Source organism: Mustela nigripes, chromosome 1, assembly GCF_022355385.1.
Source record: "Mustela nigripes isolate SB6536 chromosome 1, MUSNIG.SB6536, whole genome shotgun sequence".
Taxonomy (NCBI): Eukaryota; Metazoa; Chordata; class Mammalia; order Carnivora; family Mustelidae; genus Mustela; species Mustela nigripes.
Window position 1 is genome coordinate 38,845,092 of NC_081557.1, and position 16,167 is coordinate 38,861,258.

Sequence of the window (16,167 nt, forward strand, 5' to 3'; positions counted from 1 at the left end):
TATTTTGTTTTTGCTTTTTCTAAACTAAATTGGAGGCTTAACTCATTAACTTTCAGACTTTCTTCTTTTCTAATAAAAGTATTTAGGGCAATACCTCTCAATAGAGTTTTCACTATATCCCCTGAGTTTTGATCGACTGTTCTCCTGTATGTAAAGGTATATTTTGGTATATTTTAAATATATTTAGATATTTAAATATATATACTTTTATGTATTATTTTTTTATATATTTAAATATTTGGAATACTTTAAATTTCCAAGTATTTTTAGAAATTTGATTTTTTCTTTGATCCATGAGAAATGTATCTTTTTTAAAAAGTTATTTATTTATTTATTTATTTATTTGACAGAGAGAGAGAGATCACAAGTAGGCAGAGAAGAAGGCAGAGAGAGGGGGGGAAGCAGGCTCCCCGCTAAGCAGAGAGCCCGATACGGGGCTCGATCCCAGGACCCTGAGATCATGACCTGAGCTGAAGGTAGAGGCTTAACCCACTGAGCCACCCAGGCGCCCTGAGAAATCTATCTTTTAACTTCCCAAACGCATGGTTTTAGAAATTATCTCTTGGCTTCTCACTTCTAAGTTAAGTACATGGTAAGTACATGGTACTATCGGATGCGGTCTGTGTAATTTAATTTCTCTGAGATTTATTTTACGAACTAATATGGTTAATTTTTATAAATCACCATGTGAACTTGAGAAGAATATATGTTCTCTATGTTTGTGGTAGAGGAATTTATAAATGTCTTTTAAATTAAGGTTATTAGTTGCATTGTTCACATTTACACCTTTGTTGGGTCTGCTTGACTGCCATTGGCAGATATTCTAAAATCTCCTGCCGCAGTAGTAGAAATTCTCCCTGTAGTTTATCTTTTTTTGTTGATGTATATATTATGAGCGTATTATTGCCAATACATACACATTTAAAACTGTGATATCTTCCTGGTGAGTTGATCATTTAAGACTTATGTAATAATATGGGGCACCTGGGTGGCTCAGTTGGTTGAGTTTCTAACTCTTGGTTTCACTCAGCTCCTGATTAGGGTCCAGGGATCAAGTCCCGCATCAGGCTCAGTGCTGGGAGCCCCTCTGGACAGAGGGAGAGGGACAAGCACAAAGTCTGCTTGTCCCTCTCCCTCTCCCCCTTCCCATGACTTGTGCTTTCTCTCTCACTCTCAAGTGAATGGATAAACAAAATCTTTTTTAAAAAATAAAAATTATGTAGTAATTTTATTCCTGTTTATTTCTAATCATCGTTTTGGTATTAAAGGCTATTTTATCTGCTTTTAATGTAATTACCTCCAGATTTTTTTTTCTCATTTCTTAAATATTTTTGTCATGGAGAATTTTAAACACATACTACCCCCAGCTGTGTTTAGTTAGTATACTTGTTGTGTATTTATATTTTATATGGATTTGCTAAACAGCATACAGTTGTCTTGTTCATTAACTTTCATTATGATTACTGAGATATTTGGAGTTCCTTCTATGTCTTACTTTGTGCTATCTTTTTATCTTTCTAAAATGCTCTTCTGTTTTTATTTGGAATTGAGTGGGGATCTTTGTTTGGCTGATTATTATTTTTAAAAATTTCTTCTCCCTTTGTTTCCTCCAACAGATTTGGAAGTTACTAATTTTATTTCCATTGTTTCAGTGTCTACATTTAAGATTTGAAAAGGTATTTTTAATATCTTAACAAAGATGACATTGTCTGAGCCTTCTTTTAAACAATATAAGGGTCCTGGGATGCTTTACTTCCAATCATTCAACTCCAAACTTGTACCTTGTATCCAGTACTTCAGTTCTGTTTTAAAAATCCATATTATTTTATATCAACAATGTTTATTTGATTTACTTACATCAAATTATTATTTTTTTATTCACTATTTCTTCTTTCATATTTCAGACCATCCTTCTGCATATATCCTTTTCTCCTTAAAGTATATTGTCTAGAATTTTGTTTATACATAGTTAACTCTATTTGAGAAAAAAAAATAAACATTTCTTTATTGTATACTTGTTCTTGAAATACAGTTTCTCTGTTATACTGTTCTAGCTTGAGAGTTGGGTTTTTGTTTTGTTTTGTTTTTAGCTGTTTGACCCTTTTACTCCACTGTCTTGTAATGCCCATTATGGCTGTTGAGAAAAGGGCAGTTAGTAAAACTTTTGTTCCCTTTTGAGATGATTTATCTTTACTCTTTATCTACTTAAAGATAATCTCTGCCCTTGATGTTCTACATTTTCCCTCATTGTGCCAAGGTACGTATGGATGTATTTCAAATTCATCTTGATTTCTGTGTCCCAGAACCTCTGTCTCTATAGGTTTTTGTCTTTCACCCACTTGCAGAAGAAGGAAGCTAACATTTATAAATGCCTCGTTGTCATGTTTCATCCATTATCTCTTCAAATAATACATGACCTTAATTTTCTCTATTCTCTCCTTCTAGGACTCTGATTGAACATGCACCACACCTTCTTGTTTCATCTTCTACATCCATCCACAAACCACACTTCCATATTTTCTATCCCCTTCTCTCTCTCTGCGCTGCAGTCTGGTTCATTTCCTCAGATATACTGTCCAATTTACTCATTCTTTCTACAGCTGTGTCCAAGCTGCTGTGCAATACATTCAATGAAATTTTAATTTCAATGAATATATTTTTCATTTTCAGACTCTCCATTAATTTTTTAAAAATACTTAAAAAAATATCTGGTCATTTTCTCAACTTTTTACTCAGAAAAACTTAAACCTAAAGGATCAAGCATTTTATTTAGTTGTTATGTTTCTTTGGTCTTCTAGTCTCATTTAGAACAGTTCCTAGATAGCCCTCCACCTTCTGTTTTTGTATAGCATTGACATTTGTGAGTTATTTTGCAGACTGTCTCTTAGTTTGCAATTGTCTGATTATATCCTTGAGGTAAAATTCAGGTTAAGCATTTCTGCCATGTATGGGATGCTGTGTCTTTCTTGGTCCATCACAGCAGGAAGCTCACGATATTACATTTGACTGTGGTTACGGCTGGTCAAGGCAAAGGTGGTGTTGCCTGTCAACTTCTGTAGTGGTTTTTTTCTGCTTGCTCATTTTTCTGTGTCATCTATTTCTGCAAACGTTTGTCACAAGGACATAATATATTCGGTAACAATTTATAGTAGTTGAAGTTCTTGGCCATTTAAATTTGTGGTTTTGGCCATTCTTAGTGGCTCACTTCCTTGTGTTTTGTAGGATTATTTATTATCATCTCACAGTTTATTGAACTTAATTTGTCTGAATCCCGAGTGCATTAACTTAAGCGTGGTTTCTTTCGCAGAGGATCTGTACTTGCTGTTCAGGGAGCTGGAAGAACTGGTGTGCTGAGGACTCCCCAGGTTAGCATCGCTCCTTTTTGTCAGTCCCAAGGCTTAAACTCTAAAACCACTGATATTTATCCTTAAGGAAACCCTGGATTTCTTTTTTATGCTTGCTTCCTTCCTGGCATGTGGAAGTTTCAGCACACTTGTCTTCTTCTTCTCTTCCTTCTTCTTGGCCCTAAGAGGTTTACCTCGCTTACTTGGGAGCCAGTGGTATTTCAGAAAGCAGACTTGTGGGGAATAGGCTGTTAGAGCGTCTAGTCTACCATTCTGCTGCTCTGGGCTTCTTGGGAACTGCATTCTGTATTTCTGGCTGAGTCAGCCACTTGGTAATGTAGTTTCAAATATTTTTCCAGGTAAAGATTATTATGACCATGTTTTTTAAACCTGAGGGTTGCAAAGTTAACTTAATGGGCCACCACAAGCACTCAAAATAAGACAGACTGGAAAGCACTAGTCATTTACATGTAGCAAAATTCAATGTTATTTCTTGATGAATTGTATTCAATTATGTATTTATATGTACTAACTTGTGATATAAAATGCACGTCTTGCTGTTGTCATGGTGGTTTTTTTTGTGTAAAGAAATCCTTTAGGGCAGATAACCTTAATGTGCCTGGAATCCACACAGTGGAGAGGACTCGAGGCTTCTTCCTCAGGAAAAGAATCTCGGTGTCACCCTCACAGGGCCCATCTTTGTTGTGAGGCCCCTCACTTTCTATAAGGTGGCCACGGAGGCTGAATCCAAGGGGAACACACAATCAAAGGATAATTCCTATTTGTCGAGTAAAGCAATCTGCAGTAGACCCTGAGCCTCTCTGCACGTCTCTGCGGAGTGTGCCGAACAGCAAGTCCCTACCGTCCTCCAGCCCCAAGCCACTCCTGCAACCAGCCAAGGAGATAATTCTGAGAAGGAGGTCAGGATCCCACAGGGTGACTAGTGTACAGCTACCTGGTTCCTGGGTAGGGGCTGACTTCTTCAGTGCTTGCTATAAAGACTGCTGAGTGCCCTGGCCTGAGCTCCTGAGCTGTGGCACCATCCACCGTGTGCACAGCTGCTATCTGGGCCCACCAGGTCACATGGCCACACTCAAGTAGAGGACAACTTGTACCATGCTGCGTTCCCTCTGCTTGCTGGGCAGTGAGTAAAACACTCCCATGCTCTAATGCACTGAATTTCACTGTTTACTTTCAGCGTTTCAGCAAACCCATCTAAATTCCTGGCTTGCTTAGCCATCATTTTTGGAATCTTTTTGCTCCTGGCCATTTTCTATGAATGGCATTGGGACTCAAACTCACAAGTGCCTGATTTCAGTACCTGCATTCTTTTCAGGACACCTCATTGCTACATTACCAAGGAAAGTATCATTTCTTCTGCTCCTCAGCAGCCATCAAGATGGAAACCACAGAGTATAAGCCAAACTACTTCCCTCTTCCTGACTAGTTTAGCACTTTAATTTCTCTCAGCATAACATGTGCCCCTGCTGCCACCTACCGGCAGCCGCACACATCTGCTATTTCTTTGTAAACTCCATTTTTGTGAAGGAGAAGCCATCTGGCTCTTAGCAAACCTTCCAAACAAACAACAAGCTCAATGCAGACAACCAGCTGGTAAAACTTCCCCCAGAGTTGGTAGAGCTATAAGGGAGAAGTAATTCCCATATACTTCCCTTAGGGACAAATCTTTTCTCCTTCTAAGTTGCTCTCAGTTTCCAAGAGATTTCACCTGCTTCCATGAATTGAAAGAAATCGCAGATTCTGTGATCCACACCATCTAAATTTGGATGGTGGTCTCCTGCAAAACTGGCGAATTCCATGGCCCTAGCACTTAACACTGGCCACCACATTGATATCGGTAACAAAGCAGTGGGTAACAGCACCCTTGACCAAGAAGGGTCTAAGTGGCTGGCAAAGCGTGGCTTGTTTTCCTCCTAGAGGGTGGGGCCTGGGGGCAATCATGCTCCTGCACATCCTGGACCATCACTCTGGGCAGCTAGGAGCACCAAGGGAATCCATTCCCTTTTCCAAGGACATCATCCATCCGTGACACTTCTCCCTGCCTCCCAACACCCACCCCACAGGACATCATGGCTTATCATCCAGGGTGGGTGGTTGGATTTTTGTTTTTCTTTGTTTCCCTTTCCATGATAAAATGGGGGAACAACCCTTCCTGGGGGTGGGGGAGTTTATTTCTGACTGTTGGGAAGAAAGAAAGAAGGAATTGTTGTCACGACAATTAGGAGCTCATCAAACTTCATTCTGCTCATCAGCCATCGTTGCCCTCCGTCCTGCACCCCCGCATGTTCCTCTAATTCAATGCCCGCCTAATGAATAACTCCTAGGAACAAAAGAGCCTTTCAGGCTGGCGCATGTAATTATTAGAGGAGCCTTGCATAACTGTCACAGACTACTCATGTTTTCAGGCCTGTCTCTAAATTTGGTTATTCACAACCTTTATAGCTCAATATTATTGCCTAACTGTGATCATTTTCTAATTATCCTAATAATACCTATTAAATAATTCCCATTAAATCACTTGAACCAGAGCAGCACAGGCCAGCTCAAATACAACTTAACCTAATAAGGATTGGTCATTCATTAAGCACCAGGGCAATCTTTTAAAGGGGCGGAATAGAATATTAAACTGCAAAGGAATATTATTATTGCACAAATGTTATTACAAGTTGGAGTGTATTAATTTCGATGCCTGGTTTGCACATCTTCCGTTTGGTTTCCTTTGGGGCCGCTCTCCTTGACTCGACTCTTCCAGGCTCCAGCCCCGCGTTGATCTGCATCTGTCACTCGCACAAGGACAATCAAGGGAGGAAAAGGCCCATAAGCTGAACAGGGGAATTAAATTACTAAGGATGTAAAGGGAATGAAGGGAATCCATCTTCTGGCTGGGTCGACACACCTTTGAAAACAGAAGCTGGCTTTCTTCAGCTGATAATTCAAAATATCCTTTCTGTACACTTGGGGAAGAGGGAGATTTTCAGAAGCTTGAGAAATCTGGTGTCTAGAATTTAAATTTTAAGCGGTAAAGATTAGCGAGTCAAATCACAGTGCATGTGCGTGTGGATATTTAAGAGTACTTTGTAAAAAAATGGGTATTGGTGGCATTTGTTGAATGTCTGCAATGTGGCAGACACTCTTGGGAGGCATTCTGCCCACCAATGCCCTTAATTCTCAAAATGACCCCGTAATGTGAGGGTTATTAGCTCCATTTCTCACGTATGGAATCTGCAGCCCGAGAGGTGAAGCAATTCTCCCAGGGTCACGCAGCCTAAATGCAATGGGGCAGAATTTGCACCCAGGGCTCTTGGCCACCTTTCCCCAGCACACCATCCTGCCTCCCCCGCAAACTGAAACATGCCCCAGCTTTGCTGGCTTATTCTTTCCATGTCTAAGGCTCTCACTGAACCCTGTGGATTCCCAGACACCAGAGCAGAGCCTTCTTGATGGGGAATCTGGCTGTGCAGCCGACAAGGGCAGTTACTTGTATGGAATGTCCCAGCAACAGCTGCAGAGGTAGGCAGGGACCTTCACTCCAGGCAAGAAACAGTTATTATTTTTGTCATGAAGTCTACTCCTGATAGGTGGATTTGGGTTATCTTTGCCAGGAAATGCACAGTGTATTTTAGTAAGAAAAGGAACAGAGGCGCCTGGGTGGCTAAGTGTCTGCCTTCAGCTCAGGTCATGATGTCAGGGTCCTGGGATCGAGTCCCTCATTGGGCTCTGTGGGGAGTCTGCTTCTCCTTCTGTTCCTCCCTCACTCGTGCTCTCATTCTCTCTCTCAAATAAATAAATAGAATCTTAAAAGAAAGAAAGAAATACTAATCATCTATCCCATGCCAGAGGCTATGCTAGGACTTCCACATAAACCATTTTAGCCAATCCTTACCACAAATCAAAGACATAGGTATGCGGATCACTCCCACCTTACAAACCAGAACCGTGGCTCAGAGGGAGAAAGTCAGACCCCAGCATGTCCCTGCCACTCAGAAACCAGCGAACCATGCAGCTACAGAAGCCCACACTGCGGGGCCCCTCACTCGGTTGAGACCTCACAAGGCTCCGGGAGCAACCCTCCCAATTTTGCCCATGGGACTTTGTACAAATTTCAGGCCTCACAAAATCCAGGTCTGCCCCTATTGGTGCCATCACTCTCAAATAACTGAACTTTTAAGAGAACTGAAATCCCAACCTTCCGCTACGTTGTTGAACAAGTACCATGTTGCTTACACAATAGCACATGGAGATATTTTCAGGGTCTGGTTTTTCACATGTGATATCCAAAACACAGAAGGCTAAAGACATCACATTCGAAAACTAAAGAGACAATGCCACTCCACCCCCACTAACTGTAAGCGTCACTCCAATTCACTAGATGTGAACTAGTGCTGGGGCAGTTTCCCAAAATGTAGGCTTCTTTAAGTCATCCCTCACCTCAGAATCCTTGGCAGGCTCCTTGTTCACTGAGGCACTTTACGTCTTTTCCCATCTGGACTTTGCCGGTGCCATTCCCTCTTCCAGAACAATCTCCTCACCTCCTAGTGAAGAGGTGAATTCCTATCCTTCCTGTGGTTTCCATCGCCATGGATCACCCCTTCCAGGTGCTTAGCCAGAGCACCCTTCTCCCCAAGTTCAGTGAGGAAACTCATGACTATGTTCCCATGTCCCCCTCCCCGAATGCTGTTCCTATCCCTACCCCTGTCCTTCTGTGGTACAGTCTGTTTATGTACATGTCCACATCCTTCAGTGGACCATGGACCTCTCAAAGGCAGAAACTGGGCTGTGCTCATCCTTATAGACCCATTGTCTTCATGTCTCCCACATCGTAGGTCTTCACCAGAGGAATTCTGTTTGGATCCAAGAGTCTGAAGCTATTGGTGGAACACTTACCATTTCTTGTACCAGACAAGACACTAATTCATTTTCTTTATTTTATATAGATATAGATATAGATATATAACATCTTCTTTAAACCTTATATAAGTTCTAAAGGAAACCACAAATATCCCCATTTTAGAGGAGAAAATGAAAGTTTGTAAAGGTTTAGGATGCAACTGGTCCAATGGACATGGCTAGAAAAGGAAGAAATGAGGACTTTGAGTCCAAGTCTGGGTTCTGATTCACTTCCAATGTTGTCTGAACACCCCAGTGGTTCTTCTGAATTTCTCATCACCCCTGGATTGCAAAGAACATTCACATAGAGATTAGATGGTCAGGCTGGAAACCCAGGTACAAGGCCCACAGGTTGGCCAGGACCCTAGGAATTTCCACTGGGACTGTCAGTTTGATATTGGAAACCAGTGATGCATGTCTGCATTAATGGTTCCATTGGGTGACGGCATGGCTAGACCAGCACTATTCTCAGACCACGGACATGGGCCCACACCCACCTCTCCAGGGCTGCCTACCTGCTTCCCCTCTCAGCGCCTTCTCCAGCCTCACGCCTTGGATCTCTGAAGCCCTCTGGCGCTCCTCGACTTCCTCCAGCTGCCTCTGGATGGCCTGCAAAGCCAGGATTGTGTGTCACACAGGGACTCTGAAGGTGCAGTCACGTGGCGGGGGGTGGGGGCGCTCAGCCTGCTACTTACTTTTTAAGAAAAAGAGGCCCTGTTCTTATGATGTCCCTCCTTGGGTAAGGACCTCTGAATTCCCAAATAACGAGATCCTTTTTTTTTTTTTTTTTAAAGATTCTATTTATTTATTTGATGGACAGAGATCCCAAGTAGGCAGAGAGGCAGGCAGAGAGAGAGATGGGGAAGCAGGCTCCCTGGTGAGCAAAGAGCCCGAAGTGGGGCTTGATCCCAGGACCCTGGGATCATGACCTGAACCAAAGGCAGAGGTTTTAACCCACTGAGCCACCCAGGTGTCCCCTCAAATAACAAGATCTTGATGTCTCCCTTCTATAGTGTGACGACATAAAGCAAGGAGTCTGTCTAAAAGCTCCATCTGCCCCCATGGAGACGTGAGAACGGTCATCCTTGACTAGGCCAACCACACAGATGTCCCCTTAGGCAGAGGATCCTGGACTAGGTGGGTGGTCCTCATGGCTCCCAGACTCTTCCGCACCTTTGCCTCTGGCAATGGACAAAGCATATGCAGACAGGCAGCAACTACTCAGAGGACGCGGTTCTGGGGGTAAACACGGAGCATGGTCACATTCCATTCTGCCAAGAAGAGCCAGCAGATACCTCCTGAGAATCTGGTCTGGAGCAGGAGACCCCAGGCCAACTCCCAGGCTTGGTGCACCTTGCTCGGCGTGTCCAGCTCCCGTCCTCAGCTATAGATGGTCCCTCTTCTTTCACTGTACCAGGGGGCTGACACCCAGGGGCCTCTTAATGGACAAGTGTGCAGCGGCTGTTAGTAGCAGATGATGAACACAAGACCCAGTGAGGGACAACCTCACACCCTCCGTAGACTCACTGTTGGTACCAGTCAAACTTGGGTTTGCATTTACGTTCCCAGTTTCCCTACCGGCTAGTTCTCTCTTGTCGGTGTTAGGAAGGAAAATGAGGGGAAAGACTTTCCCATGTACATTCTGTGCCCCATCGGTTTCCTCCAGTTTCAAACAACATGCTGCCAGAAGGCAGATCTCATGGCACAACAGACTTCGCACCTGGCCGAACAGGGACACAGAAGGAGCCGGCAGCTGTCTGGGCAGGTAGAATGTGCTCTCCCTCCTTCACCTCCCGGCAGCTGTCCCACCCCCTCTCCTCCTCAACTGCACATCTTCTCGGTCTCCCCTGGATTCGGAGGACAGTCACCGAAGTACCTCCAACCCCATAAAGACAAGCAAGTGGGGGGTCAGGCCTGAGGGGCCCCCTGGCTCTCCTCCTCCCAGCTAAGGGGGTTCACATCCCAGGGTTTAATGTAAAATCTGAAATCGATGGGAATTCTGTATAACACCACCATATTTTCGTGCCCTCTGTCTTTCTTTTAAAGACAATTCTGTTGTTATGAATCCAACCCTTGATGGGATGACATAGAATCACTCTTGGAAGGGAAACACTTAAATGACTTTATGACCGACTATCATGCATTTATGGCTATATGGTGATTACAGACTGAACTGTTTCGTGCCCCTCCCCCCCAATCATATAGTGAAGCCCTAACCCCCCAGTGTGACTGTATTTGGAGACAGGGCTTTTAAGGAAGTAATTAAGGTTACGCAAGATCATTGGGGCGGGCCCCCAATGCCACAGGACTGGAGACCTGATGGGAAGTTGAAGTGACATGAGAGACATCTCTCTCTCCAGCTGGGCCCAGAAAGAAGGCAGTGTCTACAGGCCAGGAAGAGAGGCTTCACCAGAGCCCAGTCCTGAAGGCACTTTGATCTTGGGTTTCCAGCCTCCAGAACTATGAGAAACAAATTCCTGTTGTTTAAGCCACATATTCTGTGCTCTCTTGTTACGGCAGCTGAGCAGACTAATAGAGCGGCTGTTCTTTGGAAGCCAAGGATGAAAATCTTGAAGACTAGAAGGGGCTGCTGTGAGCACTAGCAGTTGAGGCTCCCAAAGGCTGTGGTGGTTCTCCTCACCACCTGCGGTCCGGAGGGAGCAGGTAAGGAGCCGGAGCGCCAGTCTGCCAAGCCACAGCATGAAGACAGCTCCTTCTCACAAGGCCGTGTTACAATGTTTCAAGGAAAGCTGTTTCAGAAGTTGAGAGGGGACAAGGGGACTTTCTGGGGATTTCCCCTGTCTGTTGGGTGAAAGGGGTGGCTCCCTTGTCAGTCACTGTGAAGGGTAAAGGAGGCTGGGTTAAGAGGCTTCCTTCCTCAATGGAACTACATAGCCAAATAAAGGGGGCAACTGCAGGAAGGAATCGTAAGGAACACTGAGTGAATATGAGAGGTCACTCTAAGTCCTTCTGTCCTAAAACCTTGCTGTTTGTCAGGGCTAAGTCTGCTTATGTTTCCTTTGACTTTCTGTTTCCTTTGCCTGTTTGTGACAGATGAGGGCAGACCCACTGGGGCAGAAATGCTAGTGCTAACAACCAAGACGGGAATCTGTATATTGAACTGCTAGATGCCTGGGTTTGTGACGAACCCTGGAATAGAGAGGGCTCCTAATAGCTGTCAGTTCAGCAGGGACACTGGCAGGAAGTCAGGGGAAAGTTGTATCCTCGTGGAGGACAAGACCAAGTCCACTGCCACTGTGGCAGTCAGGGCTTGGGATGGTTCCCACGGCCCTGTGTTGGCTGTCATTCCAGGCTCACTTTGTACGACACACATTTTCAATGGAAAGGCAATTGGGAGTGGGCCAGCTCTACACCTGGGCTCCTCAGGCCCCAGGGTCCCACCAGGGACTGAGTCAGGACCTTTAGGATACCCACGAATCTGGTCATTCAGAGAAGAGAGGCTGAACTTCCCCCCCAGCCTATCTCCCCCAGTACAACAGAGACTTCCAAGGGGCTTTCCAAGCCATTTGCCAGGTCCCTGACCCCAGGCTCAATCACCCAAGTCAAGTTTGTTTTCTGACCTGAGCTTTATGAAGTCTTTTCAATTCTTCTTGCTTAACCAATTGTTTTGTTGCTCTCTCCAGCTTCCTCCTTCTTCTGAGCGTCTTCCTTTCCTACAAACACCAACAGAGAAGAAAAAATGGATGTGAGAGAAATGGGGTTAAAATCTGCCAAATAATGACACAGGCTTCTATTTGCTCCAGCCAAGCTACTGCTTAACTTCTAGAACGATGATGTCCCATACAATGTCTGGTGATGATGGAAATTTCTGAATCTGTGCTAAAATATGCAAGTCCCTAGCCACATGTGGCTACTGGACATTTGAAATGAGCTAGCATAAATAAGAAACTGAATTTTAAACTTAATTTCACTTGCATGCATTCAAGGATAAATTTAAATGGCCACATGTGGCTTGTAGATGCTCGATTGGGAAACTGGTGTGTATGTTTGGGGTTGGGAATGGTGTCTATGTAGATACGTAGAAGGGCTTTATAGAGAATTGACTTGGTTCAGTTGAGGAAAGGAATAACACAAAAATTATATTCTACACAGGTGTTACCATAAGGACCAAGAAGAATGAGCCTGAGAGGAAAACACAGACACACTCAAACATAAACACCCACACACACACACACACACAAACATGAAAACCATTTAACAACTTTAAACAATCCTCAGGTTAGGTCTATATTGCTTAATTAAATCTGGGAATAGAGGAATATGTCTAAATATTTCTAAGATAAATGTTTCTTGGCTTAAAGTAGCCATAAGATTGCTCCCTTTCCTACTTTATTTTGCTTGTGCAAATATGTCATTGATGTCACTGGATTTTGTGTATGCCTGTGCTTATAAATCCAGAACACTCAAAATCTATTTGAAATAGAAAATAGATAGAAATTGAAAACAGAATGTGAAATAGAAAATAGAATAGAATATTGAAAATAGATGTGGATCTTGGTAATGTCACTTCCAGGTTTGGAAAACCAGAGAAAGAAGAAATGGTATGGCCAGACCCACATATTGGAAAGCAGAGGAGACACTTCTGGTTGCAAAGAGAGCAGAAAATACTGGTGGAGCACTGGGCCCTGGCGCCTTGCAAAGCTGACATCAAATCTCAGCCAAGTTGTGTGAGTTTCAGCCTGCCACACAACTTTCTGAACTTCAGAGCAATGAAAATGATTGAATGCCTATCTTGTAGGGATGTTATAAGAATTAACTGAGAGAATGTGGGTCATTCCCTTCATAGAATACTTGAAAAGGATAGGGGATAAATACATAAATATCATGATTTTTATTAGTTTTTATCATGATTATTATTAGTGACATGATTATTAGATCATCGTATTATAAATTAGCATGATTATAATGTCCTAAAATCAATTATTTTTCATATACGTGTGCATATATATGATATACACCCACATACATATATATATATATATAGATATACATATCTATATATATAGATCTCCTATGTATACAAAGTAAATGTTAAATTTAGGCTAGTTTTACTATCAGTTTGTCTTCTTGGAGCATACTCATCCACTTTCTACATATTAGATATGTAAAATTATATTATTATTAGATAATAATTAGATAATATTAGATAACATATTAGATAAAGATTAGAGCATGCTAGAGATTTCTTTTTAATGCTGGCAGAAATAGATATGAAATTAAAATTTTGTTACGGCTAGCCTGGTGCCTGGGCATTCAGTATCTGTGATTGAACTGGATGTTTGCCCATTAAAGGGAGTATAAACCCACAAGGGCAGAATGACCTAACAGGCGTATTCCAGATACTGCCAGAGGAATCCAGGTCCACGATGGAGATCAGAGATTATGCCTGAAAAGCACATTCGGGCTGCAGGGCCCCGCAGATCCTGGTCATTTAGTCACCCATTCCGTGGATATGGTTGGGGAGACTATCATGTACCTCAGCAATCAGCCAACTCTGAGGCCTCAGAGTATCTACAGATCGTCAGTGAAAAGGTTTATCTTGATGAAATTTCATTTTTCTAGAATTTTCCTTAGGATCTAGAATCCCAAAGACCTTTTTCATCCTTGAAAGGAAATTCTAGCTCTCAGAACTGAAACTTATTCCATATCATATCATCTTCATTTCTAGGAGCTAACTTCTAGATTGACTGTCAAACACCCTGAACAGAGGATCTGGGACATTTGGGGGGGCAGGAATGGAACCCCACCATTAGACAGCCAGGAGCTTTCTGGAAAGGTTAAGGCAGAGGGGCATGGTGGAAATCCTGGTGGTTGTTGCCCAAAGACTGCCTAACTCCATCACAAATATCTCTTGAGCTTCCATTATATTAATTTATATAATAAATCCCTGCACGTCGTGAGTGCTACATGGAAGATATTACACAGATTATTTCACATGTATTAGCTCATATATCCCTCAACTTATATTAATAATATAAGGCAATCAAATCTTGGACCAAAATAACTTGCCCAAGATGGCACAATTAGTCATTGGCCAGGAGTTAAGCCCAGGTAGCCTGAAACCGGCAACCACATTTTCAGCTAGTCTACACGGCCTTTCCTAGGCCAAATACTGTGCAGGCACATCAAGGACACTGCCTTATAGAAATGTCAAGGTTTCCTCTTAAATTAAGACCATTTAATATAATTTCAAGGGGGGTGGCTTGACAGCATCATACTTGCTTGATGTTAACACTTCAAGCAGCAGAACTGCCAAACGTTTCCTGCTCTATCAAGAGTTAGCAAACCAGAACCTAGAAAAGGAAAGAAAGCCACTATTGCCTTTTATTAAAATATGTTGACATAGAAAAGAAGGACGATTTGTTCACAAATGCTCATCTAGACTTATGATGAGCTGGGCACGGTCCTCACATCCTCATGAGTGGCAATGACAGCAGAGAGAGGCAAGGAGAGAGGCTCGGGGCGACAAAGGAAGAGACAAAGGACAGAGAAAGGGAGAGATCTGGCAGGACCCAGGACGAGTGCCTGCTCCAGTTTCCCAGGTCCAGGCCTGGCTTTGGGAGGGGAGAGGGTGGGGAGGACCAAAGCGAAGGGAAGGGGTGGAGTGTTCACATCCTGTCTCCAGTTTCCTGCGCAAAGGTTCATTTGAGCTCTGTGCCAAGGGGCTGGAGACACACCTGTAAAGAGAGGAGAAAACCCCTGTTCCTTCAGGGTGGGCCCTTGGGAAGTAGTAAAGAAATAACTTTTGGCCAGCTTCCCTTCCTGTAAGAGTGGTCAGACGCCAGGTGAAGCAGGCAAGCTTTTCCACGCTGCAAGTTTAAGTGTTGACAGGCTCTGTTCTGGGCCAGCAGGAGGACAAGGAGCTACTTGCAAGGCTTGCCCTAGATCTCACAGTCTTGCTATTTGATGTGTTTGGGCTATTCCATTCTCTTCTTCTCGAGTGTTGGAATGGCTGTTAGCATGACTGATGAATGCATGTATTCATTTGAATACCGACTGAACTCAAGGTCACTGAAAGGGATGAGAGGGACAGGAAAGAAACCCCAGGAAATCAACATAACACACCAAATTCATTTGTGTTGAGTACTGGACTAATCAGAGGTGTCCATGGTTAGAAATGAAAAATGCATATATATTCTTTTTCATTTGCATTCCCTTCCTCCCTCCCTCTTACCCTGTCCCTCCCTCTCCCCCACCACACACACAGACACATGTGCGTGCACACACACACACACACACACACACACACACTGTCTCTCTCTCTCTCTCTCTCATGCCATGTCCCAGCCCCCTCCTGACTTGCTCTAAGCTGGGTCGTGGGGAGCTGGAACCCCTGAGTGACTTGAGATGACTCCAGAAGTTCCTAATGCCAGATATGGAAAAGTTGAGTCTAAGTAAATAAATTTGGTTCTCCCCCCTTCTCCTCAGATCCTCACTGCTCCAAAAAATAAACACTGTTAGCACAGTGAACTGCTCCTCTGTTCTCCTGGGAAGCATTTTAGGTCCAACCATTCATCCCTCAGTCCCAGTGAAAATGCCCTGGCCCCAGTGGACCAAGAAAACAACAGTGAGGTTTGGTCATGGGATGTGTCTTCATGTCTGTGACACAAAGATGCCTTTAAAGACATATAACAATGTTTATGTTTTTAAAATCTGTGGGTATGGAAGTTGCTTAAAGTGTTTTCCAGAAATACGGTCATGAAGCTAAGAGGACAGCCATCTCCCTAGCCAGCACGCAGCTAGACCCTTCCTTTCCACAGCGGGGACTCTTGGAGTACCCACGTCTGGATGCAACTGCATGGTTCATTTCATAGTTCTGATTAGAATAAACATAACATTTTCCATGCAATCTGCCTCTAGTGCTTCTTAAATGAAGCTGTGTTTCCCCCCAGGA

General features: G+C 43.4%; 1 protein-coding gene across 1 annotated transcript in view; it reads right to left on the reverse strand.

Annotated features, from left to right (window-relative positions):
* MICAL2 (microtubule associated monooxygenase, calponin and LIM domain containing 2) overlaps positions 1 to 16,167 on the reverse strand; it is a 209,266-nt gene that overhangs the window by 12,922 nt on the left and 180,177 nt on the right. The window contains exons 33-34 of the mRNA XM_059408093.1: positions 11,834 to 11,926; positions 8,768 to 8,861 (exon numbers count right to left, since the gene is read on the reverse strand). Of these exons, the coding sequence (XP_059264076.1) occupies positions 8,768 to 8,861; positions 11,834 to 11,926 (187 nt within the window). The remainder of the gene's footprint in view (positions 1 to 8,767; positions 8,862 to 11,833; positions 11,927 to 16,167) is intronic.